This window comes from Populus trichocarpa, chromosome 5, assembly GCF_000002775.5.
Source record: "Populus trichocarpa isolate Nisqually-1 chromosome 5, P.trichocarpa_v4.1, whole genome shotgun sequence".
NCBI classification, from domain to species: Eukaryota; Viridiplantae; Streptophyta; class Magnoliopsida; order Malpighiales; family Salicaceae; genus Populus; species Populus trichocarpa.
This window is the reverse complement of record NC_037289.2, coordinates 7,435,234-7,458,780: the sequence shown is the minus strand read 5'-3', so window position 1 is coordinate 7,458,780 and position 23,547 is coordinate 7,435,234. Positions and strand designations below refer to the sequence as shown.

Genomic DNA, 23,547 nt, shown 5'->3' with positions numbered 1-23,547 from the left:
TGTATTTCTGTAATTGTTGGGTTTACCACCATTGTATCTCCAAAATCTTGCTTGGTTTTTTTTATTTTAAGTAGTAATTTTTGGTAACGTGGTTAATCATATTTTTTAGAATTTTTAAGATTTTATTTTTATTTTTTATTTTTTTAAATTGTTGATGTAAAAAATAAAATTTAAAATTAATATATATATTACAATAAAATAAAATAATGATTGTTGAGGGAATAAGTATCAGACAAGTTGGACCCAACAATATTTTCAAAAATGATAATAATATTACAGAACCTATGTAGCAATCACTCATCGAGCAAAGCTGTCGGTCATCAAGTTCAGCTACCCCCCCCCCCCCCCCCCCCCCCAATCACTGCCATCTTATGCAATACAAATAATAGCCATTACTTTAATCATCTTCTTAGTGCTAGTGTGCTACAGGATCCCGCCACATTTGCGGCCACTACTTTTGCTCTCTCAGTTTCTGGGTCGTTGCTTGGTCTCCAGACTCTTTCCACTCTTGTAAGTGATCTCTCAGTGCTCCACATTGTTTGAATTCTGTGTTGTAACCCCTAGTCTGTAAGGATACCATTTCAGTTGATTATAAAAGAGCAGAAATTGAAAAGAGAGAAGTTGTTTTTATACTTAAAGAGAGGTTGTTTCCTCAGCAGCGAAATGGAAATGTGCTTGAAATTGCTTGTGTGTTGTTGGGTTTTCTTCGTTTTTGTTATTCTATCTCTGAAGTTGCCAAGAAAACAAGATAAACGAAACAAAAAAGGAAAAGAATTTTGTTGAATATCATGTTGTGTGTAGTTTTGGCTGCTTTTTAGTTGATAATTGTAACTTGGATGAGTCGCATTATAGTAATACAGTCAAGAGAGAATAATTTGACTGAAATTCTGGTAGTCTTTGATCCTGTGTAGCAAATCACAAAAATGGCACAATGCTATTTCTTCTTTTAACTGTTTTCTCAGTAACCAAAGGGTAAGCCTTAACTTTTTCTTCTTCTTTTTTTAGCATTGTTTGCTTTAGGGGAATGATATTGGATTGAATGTCAATAGGAAATTCAGAGGGAAATCTAACTTTGGTTTGTTTTTTTCCCAGTTTACACAGGTTCCCTTGATATCTGCACTTGATTATAAAGAACTAATAGGCCAATCTATTCATTGGCAAAGATGACTGTTACTCAACTTAGAGGTTTACCCTTTTATGGAGTCACTGGTAAAAGACGTGAAAGAAGAGTGAATAAAAGGGGTGAAGCTTTTACATTAAAAGATGAAATAAAAGTTCCTCATCTTTGTCATTTTGTCGTGAGCAATAAGAGGGGACTGAGATTCAACACTTTCACCAAGTGTTGTGGGTCAATCTTTGATCGGCAAACTTCAGAATATAGCTTGAATCTTTCGAGTGTCGAGGAGAGATTGGCTTCAAACAATGGGAGATCTGTAAGCAAGGGAATCTAGTAAGATTTACTACTTCTAATTCACTTCGCCTTCAGGGTTTGTTTTCATGTATATGTGATCTGCTTTGTGTAGTAATGATAAATGTCTTCGTACCATACTTCTATTTATTCTTTCAATCTTGGCTGGCTGCATCATTTAGGATGTCTCTCTTCGACGATATTGTGATTATAATTATTATTTTTCTTACATGTAAATATTCTTGGTTATCTTTCAGTGACTCAACAGGGCCACCAATAGCCAGTCAATCACGCACGCCTAGTGTCCAAAATGAACTCATAATGCTTTCTATACCAGCAATTGCTGGACAAGCAATTGAACCTTTAGCACAACTCATGGAAACAGCTTATGTCGGTAGATTGGGTAGGTATTTCCTGGTGAATCTAGATTTACAAATGTTCTATTGGAAAACAGCAACAGCTTAGTGAGCTCTTAAACTTTTTATGTTCAAAAAGGTCCTTTGGAGTTAGCAACAGCAGGAGTTTCCATGTCGATATTCAATATCCTATCAAAGGTTTTTAATATACCTCTCCTCAGTGTAGCAACTTCATTTGTGGCTGAAGACATCTCAAGGAATGCTAGCAAGTCTACTTCAGGTAAATATAATTTATTAACACGTGTTAGTCAAGCTTCTAGCGGACATGCAACTGTATCGTATGAGCGCAGAATTGGAAGATTGTTAGTCTAAACTTGAAGTTGTTTGATGTACAGGTCATCTCCACCCTGAAGATGAAATGGCTGAAAGAAAGTCACTGTCTTCTGTCTCTACGGCTTTAGTCTTAGCAGCTGGAATTGGTGTATTTGAGGCTTTGGCTATGTATCTAGGATCCGGAATATTTCTCAATATGATGGGCATACCACCTGTAAGTACACCTGATACTTCATTTACCATATCAATTCTTCTTTTCTCTTGTTACTGAAAATTATGTCTCATGTGATATTTTTATCTACTGTGTTGACTGTTTTCTGAACCTAATTTTCTGCACAGGCTTCACCAATGCGCATCCCAGCAGAAAGATTTCTCAAACTCAGGGCAATTGGTGCTCCAGCAGTTGTAGTTTATCTGGCCATTCAGGGCATTTTTCGTGGGTTTAAGGACACTAAGACTCCTGTCCTGTGTCTAGGCAGGTGTTTGGCTGGAATTATTAAGTACTAACAAGTCATTAGGTTATTTTTAGTTTCTTTAACAGGCATAGAGCATAAATGTAACAACATTAGTAAGCATCACATATCTACTTTGGTTAGATGAAACTGGCACAAAGGCTACCATATTTAACAGCATCAGTAAGCATCACATATCCACAGCTAGAATCTTCACTTTCTTTACCTGGCATTAAAATTACATTAATGATGGTCTAAGACTAAATTCGATGAATTGTTAGAACAATCATATGTTAGGATATGCATGCTTCCAACAAGATTTCCGATTCAGTAAGTGTAAGTATTCTATTGATCTGACCGAGTTGGAATATTTATTTGCAGGGTTTGGCAATTTTTCAGCTGTACTCTTGTTCCCCTTGCTGATGAACTATTTTGGCTTGGGTGTAACTGGCGCTGCCATCTCAACCGTTGTGTCTCAGTATGTTCTTTTTACTGTGCTACATTTTCTTTTGCTCCCACTACAGTGAGCATCATAAATAATGGCTTTGAATCAAAATTTTCAGATACGTTGTTGCCCTTCTCATGATCTGGTATCTTAACAAAAAGACAATTTTGTCCCTTCCGAATGTCCAAAGCTTGGATTGTGGTGGCTACCTCAGCTCTGGTAAGTCTTAGTGTTCTGATGCATTTAGCCATGATCAACTTTTATATATCCACGAAGATTTTAACAACTATATGTTGTTTGCTATGTTGTGATGGTTTCTTTTTGTCAGAACGTGTTGAAATATATACCTAGTCTTAGTGTTGTTTTAATAATACTAACCTAGTAATACCTCTGCACTTAGATTTGATTAATATGATAAACTATCATATTGTGGTCCAATGCAAAAATCTCTGGTCTAAAATAGCGTTTCTGATGCTGAAGTTCAAAATTACTTTTGGAATTACTATATTCTTGAAGATTGTGAACTTTAAACTTATGCTTGATTGTGTAAACTGCGACGATTATTTTCCTGTTCTACTCTGATCTATAGAAGAAAATTTTACAACATGGATTCTCTTAGGCTTAAAAGAACTATCACTCAAAATTTGGTTTAGAGTATAAATAGATGTTGCAATTTTGCTCGCAAAAAGTTCTTTGTAGATTGGCAGATCTGCTTGATCTCAATAATTTGTATAAAACATTTAAATTTGTTTAATTATTATTGGAAATATGCTCATGCTGTGTTGATTTAATATATATACTTCAATTTTCCTTATGAATTCTGTTAAAATGTGTTGCAGACAAGCATGTTAATTTTTTTTCAGTATTTGTTCTTTCTGTTGGATACTCCTTCCTCTCTGCAAATTCTAGAGATTTAACAAACCTTAAAAAATTTATTTATTTATTTTTTAAAAAAAAGAGATATTCTAAAGGATAAACTATCTTTTCAGGTGGTTTTCTTCTTGGGAGAACTTTAGCTGCTGTCATGACCATAACTTTGAGCACATCAATGGCTGCTCGTCAAGGAGCACTACCAATGGCAGCTCATCAAATATGTTTACAAGTGTGGCTATCAGTTTCACTTCTTGCAGATGCTCAAGCTGCATCTGGTCAGGTAAGGCCAATTCACAGTTTACCTTTTTCTAACTCTGTATTCAAACTTCTTCTAGGTGACAATTCTTAGCAGATAACCAATTTCAATTGTATTCTATGAGATCAGAGCTTAATAATTTAGCAACCTATATATATCCTTTCATTAGGAGGTTCTTGGATTGCCCATGTGTGAATCATAGTTCGTATATAATCATGTGAATAAGATCAGGGTTGGAGTCCTCTTGTAAATCGTAGGACATTCAGCCTTCCTACTATTGCAATTCGTGCTATTCTCTCATTTATCTTATTGTCGTACATCCTTCAAGATTCTCCGATGATCAAAGAAACCATATTTCTTGCAGGCCCTTATTGCAAGCTCTTCTGCAAAAGGTGACTACAGCACTGTGAAAGAAATTACATTCTCTGCTTTGAAGGTGACAGCTCTAGTATTTGGCTGTGCTTTGTAAGATATTTCGTTTTATTTCATACTGTTTCTTCTCTGGGCTTCATGCTGATCAATAACATGTCATATGATTTCACCAGATTGGATTGATTACTGGCATTTCCTTAGCAATCATATTGGGTGTGTCATTTAGTTCTATAGCAACTATGTTCACTAAAGACGCAGAGGTACTAGCGATAGTCAGATCTGGGCTGCTGGTATGTATCCATGTTTGCTCTAGTTCCTTAATTTCAAAATTTCAGTTGACTTTATTAGCTGTCACCATCTTCTTTCTGCCTGTTTTAATTAATTTACTCTATCCAATCTTGTCTAAATGTTCAACAGTTTGTGAGTGCTAGTCAACCTATCAATGCGCTTGCTTACATATTTGACGGCCTGCATTATGGCATATCTGATTTTTCATATGCTGCATGGTCTATGGTAAGTTTTGATCTCATGATGGATTGCATTCATAGGGTTTCTGCCATGATTTTATAGCAGAGTTTTTTCTTCCAAATATGTCCTAACATTTGTACAAATAATACTAGATGATGGTTGGGGCAATTTCTTCTGCATTTATTCTCTACGCACCCTCAACCGTTGGTCTCTATGGAGTTTGGTCTGGACTAACTCTTTTCATGGGCTTGCGGACAGTCGCCGGATATATGAGGTAATGAACTGTGTGACATTAACGTGCAACAATGTTTCTGTAACATTTAAACTACTAGGATCAACCCTGGTCAATGCATGAACTCATATTTGGATTCCAAACCTGTCAGTACAGTTCTCTCCACAGCAAAACAGTATTTGATGCTGAATTGTTTGTCGTATGGTTTCATGTCTGATTATTCTAGCTATATCATCGGCAATTCAGAATGTTGACAAATGTTCTTGCTAATAATTCCTACTGCACTCTCATTTCGTGCTAGATTAATCTCCAAAAATGGGCCATGGTGGTTCCTGCACGAGGACATCCCTAAAAATTGGAGACTGGACGAGGTAAGTCAAGATCTCTTGTAGTCTAAATCCGCCCATCATCTCTTGTCATTTGCTCATACCGCTTGTTCTCAAAATAATTTTTTTCATCAAATGTATTGCTTCTTTGTGCTTCTCATATTGCAACTTACCTTAGGGCATTTACAATCAAACCAAGTTAATCACACAGGCTTAGCGAGGCGTGCTTAAAATCTATACAATGGCGAAGAACGAGGAGGATTCTTCCCTTTGGGCTACGCTGTACGAAGGGAAGACACGAGGAGTTTATATGCTGGCAAAAGGTCCCTTTGCGGCATAGCCCAGCCCGAGTACATAGTGAGGTTACTGGTAAATATGATTCTTGCATGCAATCCAAATATTTTGTTATGCTGGTAATATTTCAAGTCTATTTGTGCACAAGATCCCTTTCTATCAAACTGCTGCTTCAGATGTGAAGCTCCACATGCTGTGCAAGACCTCAAGGCTATACCTGCTGTGGATAAAAGAGAATGCTTTGGGGGATCGAGTGAAGAAAAGAACTTCGGCCAGTTTAGATAATAAACCAATTGGATGATTAAGATTGAAAATCTAATAAATGAATGGTTTGGATTGATTATTTAAATTCTAAATCCTTCGATACAGTTTTTTTTTTTCCAGTTCCTCAACAGGAGACATGAACATGACGTACAAAATCTATCCACTGTTGTGGTGACTAAAAAATTAAGAGGGTTTTTTTTATTCTAAAAATCATTTTTTTTATCTATTTTTATTCAAGAACACCATTAAAATCAACACAAACAATCATAAAACACCAGAAAAAAAATTAAAAATCAACCAGATTAAAAAAAATCAAAACCGAACATGAACTACTTTGTTTTTCTATGTTTAAATAGAAAAAACATATCTATTAAACTCTTCTCGAGAAAAAAAAAATCATTAACACACAAAAATCTTTCTTTTGTTACCAAATTGTAGGCGAACAATAACCTCATTGTTGTGTTTTTTTAAGGAGCTTCTCTCTTTTTTTTCAAACTTAAAATTAAAAAATAAATAAAATAAATTTTTAAACTACAATGAAAATTCTAAAAACTTTAAGATTGAATATGTAAGTTTACACTGTGATTCCCTCATTTTAAATTTTATCTTTTTAATTCAAATGGATTAAATTTAACCCAGAAAAAGAGAGGATGAAAACAAAACAGAAAAAAAGGGAAGGTCTCATTACAATGAAAGCATATATATAATTCCTGAATCTTTCTATTCTAACTCGAGAACTAAAGGTTGCTGCCAATGATTCTCTTTAACATTACCTGCATATGCCTTCAAGTGGTTGAAGTTGCAGGGTATCAAGTGTCAACTGAAAAGTGATTACCCTAAAAGTAAACACTGCCGACTGACTGTACATCGATGATGGATAATTAGGCCTCGTTACTAGCTTGTGGACTTCCATCTGGAGGCGACTCAATGTGTCGTCTCTTGGAGCTGTAATTGTCCATGGATTCATTTCGATTAGAGGCCATTTCCAGTTGCCTTCTCTTGGAGCGGCTTTTCACTTCCTGTTCCTTTTCGTCAACAAATGAAAGAAATGTTTGAAGACGTGCAGATGTTGAGCCTCGACCAGAAGAATCTAACTCCGATGAGTAGTGCCGACTGAACTGCCGCACCATCTTCAGAAAATATAAGAAGAGAGCAAGCAAGCAAGCTATTCCACATATCAAATATAGGCCCCAGAAGCTTCTTAGGTCAAGCCTGTCCACTTCAAACTTTGCGCCTTGTGAACTACATGCACTTCTCATAAGCCATTTGTCATGGATCCTTTGCAGATCCCCATTCTCTGATAGTTTCAGAATGGCAGTTGACAAATCTACTGCTAAAGGCGAGTCTCTTGGAAATGCCTAGTAAATGAAGAAGAACACACATTTTCATAAGCTGGAAATGTTAAAGACAAAAGACACATGAAATTTACTATCCAATAAAAGAGTCTAGAATGAACAACAGAATTGTGCCATTTTGATGCACTTACAAATCCCCATCCATTCTTAGTGAACTCTCGACCCACGATACTGAATTCACATTGATTTGAGAGGAAGAGCTCTAGGTACGCGCGCTCATCAACCACGGCAGCCACACCACCCTTATGAGGACCATCTTTCAAGGCTTTAGCATAGTCTTCTGGCATCTTAAGTGAAATGAGCCTGGATTTGTGAATGCCAAGTTCATTAATTAGATAGTCTCGGGTAAATGATCCCTGCTGGTAACCAATTGGATCTTTGCTTGATATTAAACTATCAATGCCTTTAATAGGAGAAGTAAGCTGCTGAACTGTAAGAATTGAGGTCAAGCTTGCTGTGTAGCTTGAGTTAATTATAAGAACCACAAATAGCCATATAATTAATACAAAGCGACCAAGAGTGCTGATGGTATTTTCTCCTACATAAATAGGAGAAAGCAACTTGTCAGATTGAAGCTACTTTATTGTGGTGGCTATTAGAAAGGACAATTAAATGATTTTCATTTCAACTTACTGTGGGCAAAGAACCAAGTTGAAAAGCTAAACCTGCAGAAGCCAAGCATGATCTTAAGAGATTGAGCAACTCAAGCCAAAAGATGAACTGATACTGTAATAATTTGTTCAAGATATTGAGATAACCTGACAGAAATTGAAAAGAATATAGAAAAAGGTGAAGAACCATCCCTAAACAATCTATAGGACGTTGTAAGATGCTTACCATAGAATAGTAATCAGTTGTCTTCTAGGAGGACCTCTGAAATCATCATTCAACCTATGCTCCAAAATCCAAACAACTGCACCCACAATGATGAAAAAGAGTGCTGTAACCCCCCACATCTGTCGAGTAAATGGCTTCAGAAATGACCAAGCACTAGAATTCATTTTTTTAACAGGAGCTACTACAACTAGCCCAGACTCGATATATGGCTGTGTAAAGTCGGCCATCCTCGTTCTGTTTGTGATGATTGCAATATCACCTATTGCTGCATCATAGACCTATATGAAAGATGAAAACCGAATTAAAAATAGAGAACCATTGTACTTTGAAAATCTGCGAAGTTTTGTTTTAGAATACTCACACCCGCTGTGATCAAACGTACAAGCTCAGTGCAACTTGGGTTATTAATTCCATCTCCATATGGAATTAATTTATATGGGACAGCATATGGCAACAAGTTGATAGCAGCAGTAAAAACATCAATGCAGTACCCAGTAAACATATCAGTGCCTGGTACTTGAGAGACAAAATCACGATAACTAACGCGATTTGGGACACCGATTCTCAAATGTCTTCCATTGTTTGGGAAAACCCACCCACGAGGCTTCTGTGCTGTTTGGCCAGGCCAAAGAACACTGTATAAATTTTGACTAGAGCTGGAACGATTAGGAGGGTTTGAGTAAAGAGTTCCAGGAGGCACGACAGATAAACCAGAATAATTAGTCCAATAACCAATCTTTCTGATCCCATTGCCAATCACATTGATGACTTCATAAGCAGGATTAATGAGATTCCCATCAGGATTAAACTTGAGTTGGCCTGTCACGCCAGTCATGTTAGCCTGCAAAATGTTTTCACGTAACAGCTCTCCTCCATTGAAAATGTTCATGGCATCAAGATGCAAACTCCCTTCGCGTAGCTTAGCTAGTCTTGATTCAGTTGAAAATGAAATGTTGCCTCCTTGATCTAAAAAAGCATTGATTGCACGAGCAAGTAACCATACTGTGTCATAAGCATATAGACCATAGGTACTCAGACCTATTGGATTAAGGCCATAACCTGTTGTCCCTCTAGTCAAGTTGCTCCACCTAGATCTAAACTTCCTTTTGAGTTCTGAATCTGGAGTGTACATACGCAATGTAAGAACTCCTTGAATATCATCCAATGTATCTGATGAGAGATAATCGGTTTCTAAGAGAGTGGAGAGCCAATTAGTAGCAATCCACACATATCCAGGTCCCATCATGCCAAGATGTTGAGCAACACTGAATACAACTGGACCCCAACTGGAAAAAGTATGAACAACAAGAATCCGGGACTCGGTTAAAGCCACCTCAACTAGCAGATCAGTGATCTCCTGCTGGGTTGCTGTAGGGGTCAGAGGTGCTTTATATGAGATTTTACATCGTCTCTCTGCAAGTTTATCACTTAATGCAGCTATCCCATTTCTCCCATAATCATCATCCCCATAAATTGCTATCACCTCTCTCCATCCATAATAGTCGACAATTTCAGCTATAGCAGCCATCTGATACAGGTCATTCCGGGAGGTCATGATAAAGTATGGGAACTGAAGTGAAGAAAGAGTAGGATCTGTGGATGAATATGATAATAAAGGGACTTGGAGCTCATTTGCTACAAAAGATATTACATGAGCTGTCACTGAAGACTGGGGACCAATTATGGCCACAGTATCAGTTTCCATGAACTTCAAAGCTGCAATCACCAATGAGATTAAGATGAAGAATCATAATCCATCTTTGAAATCCAAGAAATGAATTTGAAGGAGAAATGAAAAGAACAGGCAAGAGATAATAAAGGATATACACTCAACAATGCCAAGAAATCCACTGTTATTAGTATTCTGCATCTGAAGCCTTAGCTTAGTTCCACCAAGAACAGATGGGTCAGAATTCACGTCATCAACTGCAGCTTGTATTGCAACTTTTGCAACTTTTCCAATGGTAGAATTGTATGACAAAAGAGCTCCAATGTTCACAAAAGGAGGTCTTGTAGTTACATTTGTAGTAACTCCATTTAGGCAAACCCCATTGTAGCATACCACCAACACCAGAACCCAAATTAACTTCATGGTGATTTTCCTATTCAAAAACCCTCTCTTTTTCCCCTTTTTCTTTTATTGATTCTGCAAAGAACAAAGACAACAAAGAGCATATTTAATCCTACAACCCTTACAAAACACAACCAAAGTTAAATGAATCAATTGCAAACTCCATATCTAAACAGTGCCAGATCCCAAAAAAGATATGCCTTCTCTCAGATCTTAGAAATACATGAATATTAAAAAGGCAAGCAATATATAATATTTTATCTGAGAGAAGCAGAAAGCCATAAGCAAAGAAGATATTGGAAGATATAATAAGCAGCAAGAAATAACCATGATACCAAAATATTATCCACAAATCAGTGGTTACTGCTGATAAGTGAATTGAACCCACCAAAACCATACAGAGAAAAGAGAAGAGCATTCAAAGAGCCCATGAAACATGACAATTGGCTTAAAAACTGCTTTCCATTTAAAGTAAACCGGAAGCGAGCAACCAAAAGAAGTCGACAACAACAGCTGTGAAAAGTGGCTTTATCTTGATATGGGAATTTAATCACATGAAAGACAAGACACGGGAATTTAAAGCAGACCAGTTTTAAAAAGTGCAAGTTGAAAGAAATTTCAAGAAACTTCGGTTCATACATGAGCAAATAATAAAATACTTACAGAGCAGCAGCAGCAGCTGAGTAGCTTTAGCAGCATGCAGCCATGAATTTGACTCGATGTTTGGTCTCAGGGCTTGGATAGGAGGACAGGAATGTATGGAGCTGGCAACAAATAACAGATTGAGATTGTAAACCAACCATTAATTTGATGTACGGTCAAGGAAATTTCTTTTTTTCCTCCTTCTTTTCGGAGATAATGACCATTCTCATGGTAGCACGTGTGCAAGTTTCTGTGAGGGGTTCATGACTTCATGTGGGGGAGACAGTGAGTGCTGGTGGTCCTCGTTCCTCACCACTGAGTTCACATTGCACGAGTATCATGCCTTACATCATGTTTTATACTGTTAAAAGGAGGTTTTTTATTTTAAAGTGTGTTTTATTTAAAAATATATTTAAATATTTTTTATTTTTAAAAAATATTTTTGATATAAACACAGCAAAATAATTTAAAAAAATAAAAAATATAATTTAAAACAATTTAAAAAAATTACAGTCACACCACAAATAATAAACACTCATTTATAACGATGAATTCTTTAAAATGAGGGGTTTTCTTTTTTTCATTGGCAGAGGGGTAAACTCATTTCACAAACTACCATAATTGAAAAAATAATTCTCACTCTAGCATGAAAAACAGTGGTCATACATGTACCACACATGTCATAATTAATCGCATGTAATATATGCACTACCACCTAATTAATTATTTTGAAGACAATTTCCTTTCCTTTTCTTCTCCCTTTACTGCTTTCTCTCTTCCCTTGTTTCTTCCTCCTCTCATCATTGCTCTCATATCAGGCAAGCTAATCTCTCTCTCCACTAAATTTTTTTTTGTCTTTCTCTTCCCCACGACAGACCTCATATTTCTCTCTCTTTCAACTGTCAGTTCTTTTTCTAACCATCCACCCGCGACAACCACTGATTTCTCCCTACCGTCACTACCCATAAGCACCACATTTAACCAATCCGAGGTATATTTACCTTTTCCTCTATTAATTTGTTATTTTACTTGGCTAATTTATGATTTTTTTTTAAGATAAGAGTTTTAGAGTTTAGGTTAGGGGTTTTGTTGATTTTATCTAATTGAACAATAATTTAAGATTAATTAGATATAAAATTAGTTAAGTAAGTGTATACATTGTCTTATTTGATAAGAAAAGTAGATGAATTATGTTGTGTTTATTATATTAATGTTAGTGTTTTAGGGTTTAGTTTATGATTTTTGTTAATTTTAGGTTTTTAAATGTAACTTGAATAATTTGGTATATTTACAAATTAGCATTGTGTTTTGTTATGATTTTCACCAAACATGTCTTCTATAGTGGAAATTTTATATTATTATGGTGGTACAACCATCAATAGTGATAACGATATCATTTACCATGAAGAAAGTACCAAGTTATGTAGTTTGAGATTAGACAGTTCATTTCATGAATTTAAAAATTTAGTGTGTTGAGGAATTGGGTGGAATTTGGTTGAATTTGATGTTGATATTACTTGGAGGATGTTGGGTGAGGGTCATTTGAATCGTTATGTCGATGTTCTCATTACTAGTAATATGAGTTTTAATGCAATGGTTAGGTTGATCACCATAAATGAGTTGCAAATGTTAGAACTCTACTTGAGTAGAAAACCTAAAGTATGAAACTCTTTGAGTTTAAAGTTGACTCGAGTCCTAAGTTATAGTTAAAGGACCATAAATTCATCACATGTAACAGGTTCATCTAAGACAATTGGTAATGTAATGAACCTAACATCAGTTCAAGAAATGGTGTGTATGGAACCTCGGTTGAGTATGGTAACGGCTCTAAATTGTTATGATGAATATGAACTAAGTGATGGGAAAGATGATTGTCATATCGATAATGTAGTTGAGGAAGATGACAAGGTGATCCAATAAACCAAACAATAAGACCTCATGTTCCTGAATTTGAATATGTTAGTGGGTCTACTCATATGATGAGCTTTGGTTGGGCTTTAAGCCTTAAGGATTCAGGTTTAAGTACTGAGTCCAAGGTTGGATAAATGTTCCCAATGTTGATTTAATCAATGCAGTATGTAAAAAATTCATTTCAATACAAAGTGCAACGTTCAACCACAACTTACATGCAATTATAGTGTAAGCATGAAACATCAAGTCAATGGTATTTACGAGGGGGATATAACACAAATTCTGATTCATTTGAGATTTTAAAATTAAAAAAGACTTATACATGTCACAATCCAATGGTTATGTAAGCTCATCATTAGATTGACTCTGATTTTGTTGCTAATATGATGTTGACTATTGTCCAAGCTGAAATAAGTATTAAAATTGCAAAATGGTTTACTCGTTGTCTCTAAATTTCTTGTATTTGATTTGGTATGCATGGTTTACCAATTATCTTTGGATTTTGTAACTTGTTTGGTTAATTAGTTTACTATACCTACTGTCTCGCTTCCTATAAGGGTTTAGAAATATGTTTGTTATGGTCATCTTATGTATTAGAGGTCTTGATCTTTTTAGGTGTAGACAAAGCTATTTTACATAATTTCAAAGACAACTTTTTCAGGATAGTATTATGGATATAGAAAGTTTATCTTAATAGTTAAATCAATCTCTATATAGACTTAAGTCACATATAATATAATATCCTAAGTATAATATTCTATCAATGTAGTTAGATGTTCTTAGTGCAAATTCAAGACATTATTGATAATCATTGAGATGCAAAGCGTGGTAATTAATTTATGTCAACATAATCTCAAGAAAATAATTAGAAATCAATTAATGGTTTGATTTGTTCAAACTAGAAGCAATGGATACTTGTGAGCCAATATCCTCTCCCTTTTTTATTATGACAAATCATTAATATTTTTGCAAGTATTAACATATTAATAATAAATCTACATGATTTCTCCTACTATCAATCGTAGTATGCTCCTCTTATCAATTATAAGATATGTCCATAAAATGCATGAGAAAAGTCAATAATATAAACATTTTAAGATCAATAATCATAAGTTCTTGGCGTATAAGCATATTATATAAAGATATAGCATTGCATGTTACCAAATCAAAAATCATTTGAAATGATATAGAGACCAAATTTGGAAGACCCAAACTTTTGGCCCAAACTCAAGCCCAAGTCAGTCCAAACTCAACCTAAGTTAACCTAGGTATATAAGAAAAAGTTGCAAGAGAATTACTTTTCTCTCTTCCAATTCTTGTGGCCGTCATGATCCTCCCTTCATCAAACCAAGGATTTCAGTTTTTGATCTTGAGTTTTGGGTTCAAGAAAGTGGAAGTAACAAGTAAGTGGTTCTCTCTCATATTACTTTCGATTATGATTTGTTTATGGAAAGATTAAAGAAGAGTTAGGGTTTATAAGGATTTAAAGTTTATTTTGTTAAGATTAATTCATGATTATTAGGGGTTTAATGTTAAGTGATTGATTTTGAGTATGTTGTTAGAAATAAGAATTTATTAGTTGATTTTTTTAAATTGATTTTTATGTGTTAAGAAATTCATTTTAACCTTGCTGCAAAATCTGGACAGAATGATCTTGAGGTTGAAGGTGACCAAATTTTATTTTGGTCCTCAATTTATAAAAATTTCAGTTTAATCCCTAAAATTTGAAAAAATTATAATTTGACTCCTAAATATATTTTGAGATTCTGGACAGTGTTATTATGAGGTTAAGGATGATTAATCTCAGCTTGATAATTTATTTGAAATATTTTCAGTTTGGTCCCTCAATTTTGGGAATTTACATTTTAGTCCCTAAACTTTATAAAAATTACAGTTCGATCCCTGGTTCGTTCTAGACATAATTTAGGATGGTTTATGGGTGAAATTTTAGTATGATTATGTATTTACAGTTTGGTCTAGTTTTGGTAAAATTACGTTTCGGTCCCTGTTTTGGAAAATTTCCATTTCAGTCCCTAAACCTAGGAGACTAAACCTGATTTTCTTTTATGAATTGGAATCTTTTATTTGTGTTGTTTTGAGTTTCTTTTGAGTATATTTCGTATATTTATTGTAGGTTCTCCTAACGATCCTCAATAGGTTTTTCAGGTCTTTTATTTGACATTCCTTTTAATCTATATTTTTTCAGGTGAGTGGGATAATCTTTAATATGCATATATTATAAATAAATATGCATGTTGATTATACGATGAGTACAACTAGTTAATTCCTTGAATATTTATATGCGTTGCTTTATTTTTCGAGCACTCATTTATTCTTGAATTTGCACTCGCAATCTGTCGAACTAAATTCTAATTGATATGATATACATTCCTTTGATGATTCTGTGAATATCTATTATGCCTTAATATAGGACTTGTCAGTAACTCCATGCTAACAGAGAGTAGTTAGCTTATATGCACATAGTATTCTGTATACCTAGCTGGTGAAAGAAGCATCAGCCTGTGACGACTGATCATCCCACAGTGGTCATATTTAGGTGTCATCTGGTCACCTTTGTGTGTCATCTGGTCACTAACATGTATTTCACTACTTTGTGATAATATGTTTAGTATGTATATGTATATCAAGATAAATCGGCTTGCAAACTATTAATATCTAGAATGTATATTAAATATTATTCCCTCACTGAATTGGTTGAACTCACCCCTCATTCTTAATATTATTTTAGGTTCTTAGTTTCTGATAATAGGTGGACTTTGTTGAGTATTCCTGTTTCTTCAGTTTTGATTAGTATGTCTTGCTTGTCTTGCGAGGTTTTCTTTTTAGTTTTGATTTGATGTCTTAGACGCTCCATTGTTACCTTGTTTTAATAAAGTTTGGATTTTGACAATGTAATGAATATTATGAATTATTGTTTTTGTTTTAATTACTGATGAAGAATTTTGAACTATCTTTTAGTTTCATCATATTCCTTAAATATTTTATTGTCTTCAAACTCTTTTACGGGGTGTTTGGAACCTTGTGAATTTAATTCAATTCATATGATTAAATCAGTTCTTGTGTTTAGAATGTTTTCGAGGGTATAGATTTGAATTCAATTTCTAGAAAATATGTAAAAGCAAATAAGATGGAAGACACTCTCATTTTCTATAATATTTCCCTCGGAATTGGCATAAAATATAATATTTCAAAAATACCCTTAATAACACAAATCATATTTTTTACAGACCCCCTACAGTCTCTTTTTTTTAGCCCCCACCATCCTTTTTTCCTTCTTTTTTTACAGACCCCCACCGTACTACAGTCTCTTCTTGCAGATTAGAGTGGATTGCAAATCAAAGGGATTTGTTGCTAATTGTAGGAAGAACACAATTGACGATTCTATGAGGAGTACGGTGATTTCAAATCTTTTTGGTAAGTCCATGGTTGAGCATAGGTCCTGCGTCTCATACTCTCAAGCTAGTAAAACAATGGTGTACTTTATGTCTCTCTCTCCTCCCTCTCGCTTCCATTATCAGGCCAAATTATTCGAGTTTGTTCTCTCTCTCTCTCTATGCACTTTAATCTTCTCTTCTTCTTTTTTTTATCTCAAAGCATCACATCACTTGTTTATTACTTGTGAATTGAATTTAAAAATGGCTTTTCGTATCTCAACCATTCCCAAATCTTATTAATTTACTTGTGAATTAGAAGTTGAGATTTTCTTGGAAAGGTCTTTAATTTATGCAAACTCTTCTCTCACAATTCTGATTATTGTGATGATAAACTAGTATGATTTGTAACTCTTATACTTTTTTTTATTGTTATTAATAATGGCATGGATATAAATACATATATATATGCCTATAGCAAACAGGAAGGAAGACCACTACTATGCTTATAGCATGCTCCAAATGATCTGATCATAATTTACATGATATCCTGAAAAGCATAATGCTGTAGCAGACTCCAAAACTACTACAATGGATGGAAGAACCCTAGACTTCATTACTATTCCCAAAAGAACAGTTTGGTGATTCATCTCCACCTCTAACTTTCTTTGAGGTCCTCTCCATTCGCCTTTTCTTGGACCGACTAGTGATGTCCGCTTCCTTTTCACTGACAAATGAAAAGAATGTCTGAAGACCTGGAGATGAAGTGCCTCGACTTGAAGGCTCGGTGTCTTCTGAGTAATTGGAAAACTTCCACAGTATCTTTATAAGATATAGAAGGAGAGCGAGCAAACAAGCTACACCACACATGAGAAAAAGGCCCCAAAAGCTTTTTAGGTGAAGTCGGTTTATACTTTCTTTCGCACCTTCTGAACTACAGGGACTTCTCTGCAGCCATTTATCATGTATTCTTTGGAGTTCTCCGCCTTCTGAAAGTTTCAGGATGGCCGCTGACATGTCCACTGCTAAGGGTGAGTCCCTCGGAAATGCCTGAAATGTAATGACAAATGAGGAAAACTAGCCCATGTTATGATATACGCGCGCAAAACTATATGCGCAATAATTTGAAAGGATACAGTAAACGGGCTGGAAATACTCACAAATCCCCACCCACTTTTGCTGAACTCCTGACCTACAATACTGAAGTCACATCGAGTGGAGAGGAAAAGCTCTATGTATGCTCGTTCATCAATCACCGCAGCAACACCTCCTTTCTGGGGACCATCTTTCAAGGCTTTGGCATAGTCCTCGTCGGAGTTGAGAGCAACAAGTCTAGACCTGGCTATGTTGTATTCCTCCGCTAGATAATTTTCAGCGAATGATCCCCGCTGGAAGCCTATGCGGTCATTGCTTGTTACCAAACTCTCAATCCCTTTAATGGGCGAAGAAAGTTGTTCTACCGTAAGAATTGAGGTCAAACTTGCAGTGTAACTTGAATTGAGTATAAGAACTACGAATAGCCAGATGAGTAGCACAAAGCGACCAAGGGAGCTGACGGTATTTTGCTCTGTATATATCAGAACAAGAAATGGACTGTTACTTTCACAGGTGCCTCAATGGTCCGTGTGACAAAGTAGATAAAACTATATATGTATCTATATTTATAAAAGGGCCATTCCACTTACTATGGGAGAAAAACAATGTTGAAAAGCTGAACCTGTAGATCATGTGCGAAAATGTTAGCCATTCAAGAATTGGATATGGAGGAAGCAAATTCTCATATTGCATAGATTGCTCAAATAGGGAAGATTGGTGATAAACCCACAAAATTGTTATATTTCTTAGGCACTCACCATATAATAGTTGCAATTTGTCTCTTAGGAGGGCCTCGAAAATCATCGTTGACTCTATGCTCCAAGATCCAAACAACAACTCCGACAACAAGGAAAAAGATTCCCGTTACTAACCACATCATCGGAGTGAATGGCCTCAAGAATGCCAAAGAATTAGAGTTCAACTTCTGAACTGGGGCCACTACGACTAGGCCGGACTCCACGTAGGGCTGTGTGAAATCCACAATCCTCGTTCGATTGTTGGTGATAGCCAAGTCCCCTACTGCAGCATCATAGACCTAAATAGAACAAGATAGACAAAGGTTCAGAAAGAAAAATTGCAGCCTTTTCAGTTAAGTTAAAAGAATATATCTTTTCTTTTCTTTTTTTATACTCACATCGGCTTCGATCAATTGCAGAAGCTCAGATATTTTAGGTTTGTTAATACCATTCCCAAATGCATGTAGCTTATATGGGACAGCGTAAGGCAAAGAGCTCAAAGCAGCTGTAAATACATCAATGCAGTATCCACTGAATGAATCAGCGCCTTTCACAGAGACCAACTCGTGATAAATGACATGGTTTGGCACTGCAATTCTCAATTGCCTTCCATTCTCTGGAAAAACCCATCCACGAGGCTTCTGTTTCGTTTGTCCAGGCCAGATTACACTCTCTAGTTCTTGACTCAAACTTGAACGATTAGGTGGCTTTGTATAAAGCGTTTCCGGTGGCACAACTGATAAGCCAGAGTAATTAGACCAATAACCGATCCTTTTAAACCCTTTGCCATTGACGTTCATAACTTCATATGCCGGATGAATGAGGTTCCTATCTGAATCGAACTTGATTGGCCCTGCTACTCCGGTCGTATTGACCTGTAAAATGATGTGAAGCAAAAGATCCCCTCCATTGAAGATTCTCACTTCATCCACCTTCAGTTTCCCTCTATGCTGCTCGGTTACCTTTGGATCTTGTGAAAATGAAATATTTCCTCCCTGCTTGAAAAAGGCATCAATTCCATAAGCCAGCAACCAGACAGTGTCATAAGCATATAGACCATAAGTATTTAACCCAGTGCCATTAACCATTTTATCCCGAGTGATCAATTTGCTCCATCCAGAGACAAATTTCGTTTTCTGTTGTGAATCTGGTGTGTGCATACGCAACGTAATAGCTCCTTGCACTCCACCAATTGCTTCTGGAGAGATAGAAGAATTAGTATCGAAGGTGCTAGCAAGCCAATCGGTAACTAGCCAGACATAGCCACTTCCTGTCATCCCAATATCTTGCGCCACCCTAAAAACCTCCAGACCCCAGTCTGCATGAGCAAGAAGAACAAAAATCCTAGATTCCTCCGAATTCGCCGTTTTCAGTTCATTGCGGATGTTTTCACGGCTCAGACTGGGGCTTATAGGAGCTTTATGTGATATCCTACAGCGTCTCTCGGCCAACTTGTCTCCCAAAGCTGCAATTCCGTTTCTCCCATGATCGTCATCTACATAGATTGCTGTTACATCTCTCCATCCATAGTAGTCTATAATTTCTGCTATTGCTGCCATCTGAAATAGATCATTCTGTGTTGTCCTGACAAAGAATGGGTACTGAAGTGAAGATAGTGTCGGGTCTGTAGCTCCAAATGACAACATGGGGATATGAATCTCATCGGCGATTTGCGATACAACATGAGCAGTAGCTGAAGTCTCGGGCCCAATTATGGCCACTGTCTCACCATCCATCAAGCTTAAAGCTGTTGGAAACAAGGAGATTATCATAAGAGAAATTGACATGCATAAGTCAGAAACTAAAAAAAGCTTGGGTCAAACAAGGATTTACCGTCAAGCATGCCAAGAAAGCTGCTATTCTCTGTGTCCTGCATAGTGACTTGCAGCTTTGTCTCACCAAGGATAGTACTGTTATTCACATCTTCAACAGCAGCTTCTATTGCAACCTTCGCAACTTTTCCAACGGTAGTATTAAAATTTAGAAGAGCCCCAATTTTGACAACCTTCGGTCTTGCAGTATCATTCAGACCGATCCCATTTGATGATAACCCATTGCTGAAAACCATTACAGCCACAAACAAAACCTTATGCATGATGGTGCACAACCCCATAATCTCCCCTTTCTGCATGAAAAGAAAACAACTTCATAAAAATGATGAAATCACTGGAAAGCATCCAAATATACAGATATATCAGGAAAACACCAATACTGAACGAAAGAATGTTAAGAAGATGAAGCCAAGAGCTGCTTCTGACTTTTTCATGCAGACAACAGCAGATTCCCACCAGAAAGCAAAGTTGCAATAGAAACCAAGCATGCAATTCAATCAAGCAGTAAACATAACACGTGAAAAACTAAAAGCAACGAAAAGCATGAGCTCAAAATTGTATGTGTGTGCTTATATACAGCTGCCAAAATCCTTGCGTGTTTCTTTTTGAAAGACAGAAGGAAAAAAAGATGAACATAAGAACAAAACGATGCTACTTACTTAAAAGACAAGAAATACAAGGTACTTGATATGATTTCAGCTATGGAATGTACCTATTATATAGAAGATGACCATGCTATTAGAAATCCTTGAATTCAATATCAGAGGGTGAATGGAAAAGATGCCATGCATGCATCACACCCCATGTCAGTAAACAAGAGGTGGACTCCACTTCGTTCCACCATCTAATAATGTGGTCTTGTACTTGTAATGTCAGACTACGAGTGGGAAATGAAGTTTACTTTTGCATATCAAAAAATTTAAAAAAAAATTATTTTTTTTCATATTAATATTTTTTTAATATTTTTAAATTATTTAAATGTGTTAATATTAAAAATAATTTTTAAAAATTAAAAAATTATTATTTTGATATATTTTCAAATAAAATATATTTTAAAAAGTAATTATAACCACAATTTTAATAACAAGTAAATGAATGGCAGAGACAACTTGTTAGATATTCAATCCATTCAGAGAGCTCCTCGACGGATTTTTCTTTTATATTAAAATATTATAGAAGTAATTTACAGTTGATTTCGAGTATTCATAGACCGTGAATTTATTCTTCGGGTACTTCATTTGAAAAACCTCAAATTAGTCCTCCAATTATGAGCTTATTATCAATCTAGTCCAAACTTTAAAATTTTCAATTAAGTCTCCAGTGTATCATACTCCATCGAATTTCCACCTATAAATCTTCTTCTTTTTTCTTGTGGAAAACATCAAAATTTCCCAAAGCAACTTTTTCTATCTATTTCATAACATGTGCAATTTAAACGGAAAACAATAACAATACATAGAAATGGGATTCAATTGAGGAATGTCTAATATTTTAGGGATACAATTATGAATTAGTAGATAGTAAAGGGGGAAATCTAAGGATTACACTACTTCGTTTTGTTTTGGCTGAAGGTGGGGTCTTCTTTGACACTCGATCAATTAAGAGAATTTTATCATTTTATATTTAATTGATTTTGAGTATTTAAAGTTTTATTTTCATTTTTTTAATAAAATTATCATAGCTAAAATAAATATTTTGATATTTAACTTTCGAATTGTTATAGCTCAAATAAACATTTTGGTATTTAATTATTACTTAATTTTATGAGTGTTTATTTTTATTATCATATCATTAAATAAAAAATACTTTTAAAAACAAAGTTTATAAGTCTAACGGAGTTCGTGATTCAGGTCGTAGGTTTGAGAGTTAAGTCGCGAAACTTAGGTTAATCTAATATTTTATTGTTTTAATATTAAAAAAATATATATCATCTTGAATATATTTTTTTTAAGTCAAATCATGCTTTTACTGATCGTTCAAGTTGTCTTTGGACTTATCAAGTCAACTAGGTCACCTAGAATCAATTCTCATGCAAGTTAATTTTAAACTCAAGTTAGGTAAGAAGGAGGGTAGAAAGGTTTAAAGTTGACCCGCTGGGTCGGGTTTAGTACAATGCCAAATAGTTTTATTGTTTATTCCATCTTCTATTTTTTTCTCTTTCAATTAAATTTTTTTTTATTAATATTATCCTTCAACATTTAATTAATTTTGAATTGATATTCATAATTTATTTTGGTTTGCTTTCTGTTAGGTTATCACGATCTCAAACAAACATCTGAACATTTAGTTGATGCTTAATTTTGCGAACGCTTATTTTTATTACCATATCATTAAGTAAAAAATAGTTAAAAAAATTATTAAACCTAGTAGAATCCATGATATCAGGGTCAGTGGTCTAGCGGGTCAAGCTATGAAACCCAAATCAATTTAATATATGGTTGTTTCAATATTAAAAAAAATTATCTTGAATTTTTTTTTAAAAAAATTCAAATTACATTTTTTATCAATAATTCAGGTTGTCTTTCGATTCATGAAGTTGACCGAGTCATATCGAAGTAAATCTCATATTATTTAATTTAAAAATCGAGTTAGGTATGAAATTAAATTAATTTTTTTAAATTAACCCATTATGTTAAATTTAATAATAATATTAAAAGAAATTATTTGTTGCCTAAATATTTTTTTTAATTCAATAAAAATTTAATTCAACCCATCCTTGGCTAATATCTAAACTTTGTTTTTTTATTAATGCGGTTGTCCGGGCCAGCTTGCGTGCACCCCAACTAATCTCACGGGCCTTGAAATTAATGACTATGTAAGCCTCCAGTGGCTCTGAGGTTTTGTAAGACTCGAACTGGTAATCTTTAAAGAACAAATCTAGAATCTAACCAGTTCAACTATAACTATCATGATTTAATATCTAAAGTTTGTTTTTTTTTTTTTATCTAAAGTTTGTTATTACCGGAAGTCATGGTTTTGTAATATTGCGGAGTGATTGATTTCATCGAAGAATTTTATCTCCCACGCGTTGACCAAAAAATTACCACTTGTCTAATATATATCTTGGTCTCGGCTAACTTTACCCCCTTTTTTTAAGAAACGGGGCTTAGGCCCAAAAAACGTGGGATAGTGCATCACCAAGTCAAGTCAATATTGATGCAAGTAGTGGGTTTAGCCACCTTTAAATTTTAAATAGCTGCAAATTAATAAAAGCATTAAAAAATTTAAGGTAAAAACATTGTTTATATAAATAGTGAATCACCTTAAATATTTCTTTTTTTTACATTCTCTTTTTTTTCTTTGGTTGGGTCCTACTTTTCGTTTGCATCATTCTTTTTTTTTTAAAATAAATCTTTTTACTTTCCATTTAATAATTATAGTTTAGTTTCTTAGAAATAATGTTTTATAAATCATGAAATGATGGTGTTTGGATTATAAACAGTGAACCACCTTGATTTTATTTTTCATTTAAATCTTTTTTTAAATCATCTTGTTTTCCATTTAACAATTGTAATTTGGTTTCGTAAAATTAATACTCGATAAACTATGATATCATCTTTGAAATCATAAACATATGATGAAAGAGATTAAAAAAA

General features: G+C 34.9%; 3 protein-coding genes across 8 annotated transcripts; 1 reads left to right on the top strand and 2 right to left on the bottom strand.

The window, feature by feature from the left end:
- Positions 1-342: 342 nt before the first annotated feature.
- On the top strand, positions 343-6,164 carry LOC7492133 (protein DETOXIFICATION 45, chloroplastic). Of its 3 annotated transcripts, none has more exons than XM_006382941.3 (15): positions 343-510; positions 1,093-1,450; positions 1,666-1,811; positions 1,904-2,044; positions 2,160-2,311; positions 2,437-2,572; positions 2,931-3,027; positions 3,113-3,213; positions 3,984-4,147; positions 4,488-4,559; positions 4,669-4,785; positions 4,913-5,008; positions 5,116-5,237; positions 5,497-5,566; positions 5,733-6,164. In XM_006382941.3, the coding sequence occupies exons 2-15, from the start codon at positions 1,164-1,166 to the stop codon at positions 5,736-5,738; spliced, it is 1,707 nt and encodes a 568-aa protein (XP_006383003.1). In that variant the 5' UTR covers positions 343-510; positions 1,093-1,163; the 3' UTR covers positions 5,739-6,164. The 3 variants fall into 3 exon arrangements, with proteins under 3 accessions (XP_006383003.1, XP_024456944.1, XP_024456945.1); XM_024601176.2 differs by having other exon boundaries at positions 5,700-6,164; XM_024601177.2 differs by having other exon boundaries at positions 345-510; positions 1,102-1,450; positions 5,700-6,164.
- Positions 6,165-6,616: 452 nt separating this feature from the next.
- On the bottom strand, positions 6,617-11,212 carry LOC7492132 (glutamate receptor 3.6). 4 transcript variants are annotated; one of them, XM_002306400.3, is made up of 7 exons: positions 11,006-11,212; positions 10,099-10,417; positions 8,633-9,987; positions 8,272-8,549; positions 8,068-8,099; positions 7,566-7,972; positions 6,617-7,437 (listed from the first exon to the last, which is right to left on the bottom strand). In XM_002306400.3, exons 2-7 carry the CDS (start codon positions 10,361-10,363, stop codon positions 6,961-6,963), a joined length of 2,814 nt encoding a protein of 937 aa, XP_002306436.1. In that variant the 5' UTR covers positions 10,364-10,417; positions 11,006-11,212; the 3' UTR covers positions 6,617-6,960. The 4 variants fall into 4 exon arrangements, with proteins under 4 accessions (XP_002306436.1, XP_024456939.1, XP_024456940.1 ...); XM_024601171.2 differs by lacking the exon at positions 11,006-11,212 and adding an exon at positions 10,678-10,934; XM_024601172.2 differs by lacking the exon at positions 11,006-11,212 and adding an exon at positions 10,731-10,934.
- A 5,476-nt stretch (positions 11,213-16,688) lies between these two features.
- Positions 16,689-20,238, bottom strand: LOC7480469 (glutamate receptor 3.6). Its single transcript, XM_002306399.4, has 6 exons — positions 19,953-20,238; positions 18,518-19,866; positions 18,141-18,418; positions 17,973-18,004; positions 17,448-17,854; positions 16,689-17,337 (listed from the first exon to the last, which is right to left on the bottom strand). Exons 1-6 carry the CDS (start codon positions 20,230-20,232, stop codon positions 16,894-16,896), a joined length of 2,790 nt encoding a protein of 929 aa, XP_002306435.4. The 5' UTR covers positions 20,233-20,238; the 3' UTR covers positions 16,689-16,893.
- Positions 20,239-23,547: the final 3,309 nt, after the last annotated feature.

What these genes read in the sequence shown, in the direction of transcription:
- LOC7492132 (XM_002306400.3), bottom strand. Translation starts at nt 10,363, where the DNA reads ATGAAGTTAATTTGGGTTCTGGTGTTGGTGGTATGCTACAATGGGGTT. An exon ending in ATTTCTTGGCATTGTTGAGT is followed by an intron (nt 9,988 to 10,098) that starts GTATATCCTTTA and finishes TGGTGATTGCAG; the next exon opens with CTTTGAAGTTCATGGAAACT. An exon ending in AACTTGGTTCTTTGCCCACA is followed by an intron (nt 7,973 to 8,067) that starts GTAAGTTGAAAT and finishes CTATTTATGTAG; the next exon opens with GAGAAAATACCATCAGCACT.
- LOC7480469 (XM_002306399.4), bottom strand. Translation starts at nt 20,232, where the DNA reads ATGGGGTTGTGCACCATCATGCATAAGGTTTTGTTTGTGGCTGTAATG. An exon ending in CTTTCTTGGCATGCTTGACG is followed by an intron (nt 19,867 to 19,952) that starts GTAAATCCTTGT and finishes TGTTTCCAACAG; the next exon opens with CTTTAAGCTTGATGGATGGT. An exon ending in GCAAAAGTGGGTGGGGATTT is followed by an intron (nt 17,338 to 17,447) that starts GTGAGTATTTCC and finishes ATTACATTTCAG; the next exon opens with GCATTTCCGAGGGACTCACC.
- LOC7492133 (XM_024601176.2), top strand. Translation starts at nt 1,164, where the DNA reads ATGACTGTTACTCAACTTAGAGGTTTACCCTTTTATGGAGTCACTGGT. An exon ending in TGGTGGCTACCTCAGCTCTG is followed by an intron (nt 3,214 to 3,983) that starts GTAAGTCTTAGT and finishes CTATCTTTTCAG; the next exon opens with GTGGTTTTCTTCTTGGGAGA. An exon ending in CTCAAGCTGCATCTGGTCAG is followed by an intron (nt 4,148 to 4,487) that starts GTAAGGCCAATT and finishes TATTTCTTGCAG; the next exon opens with GCCCTTATTGCAAGCTCTTC.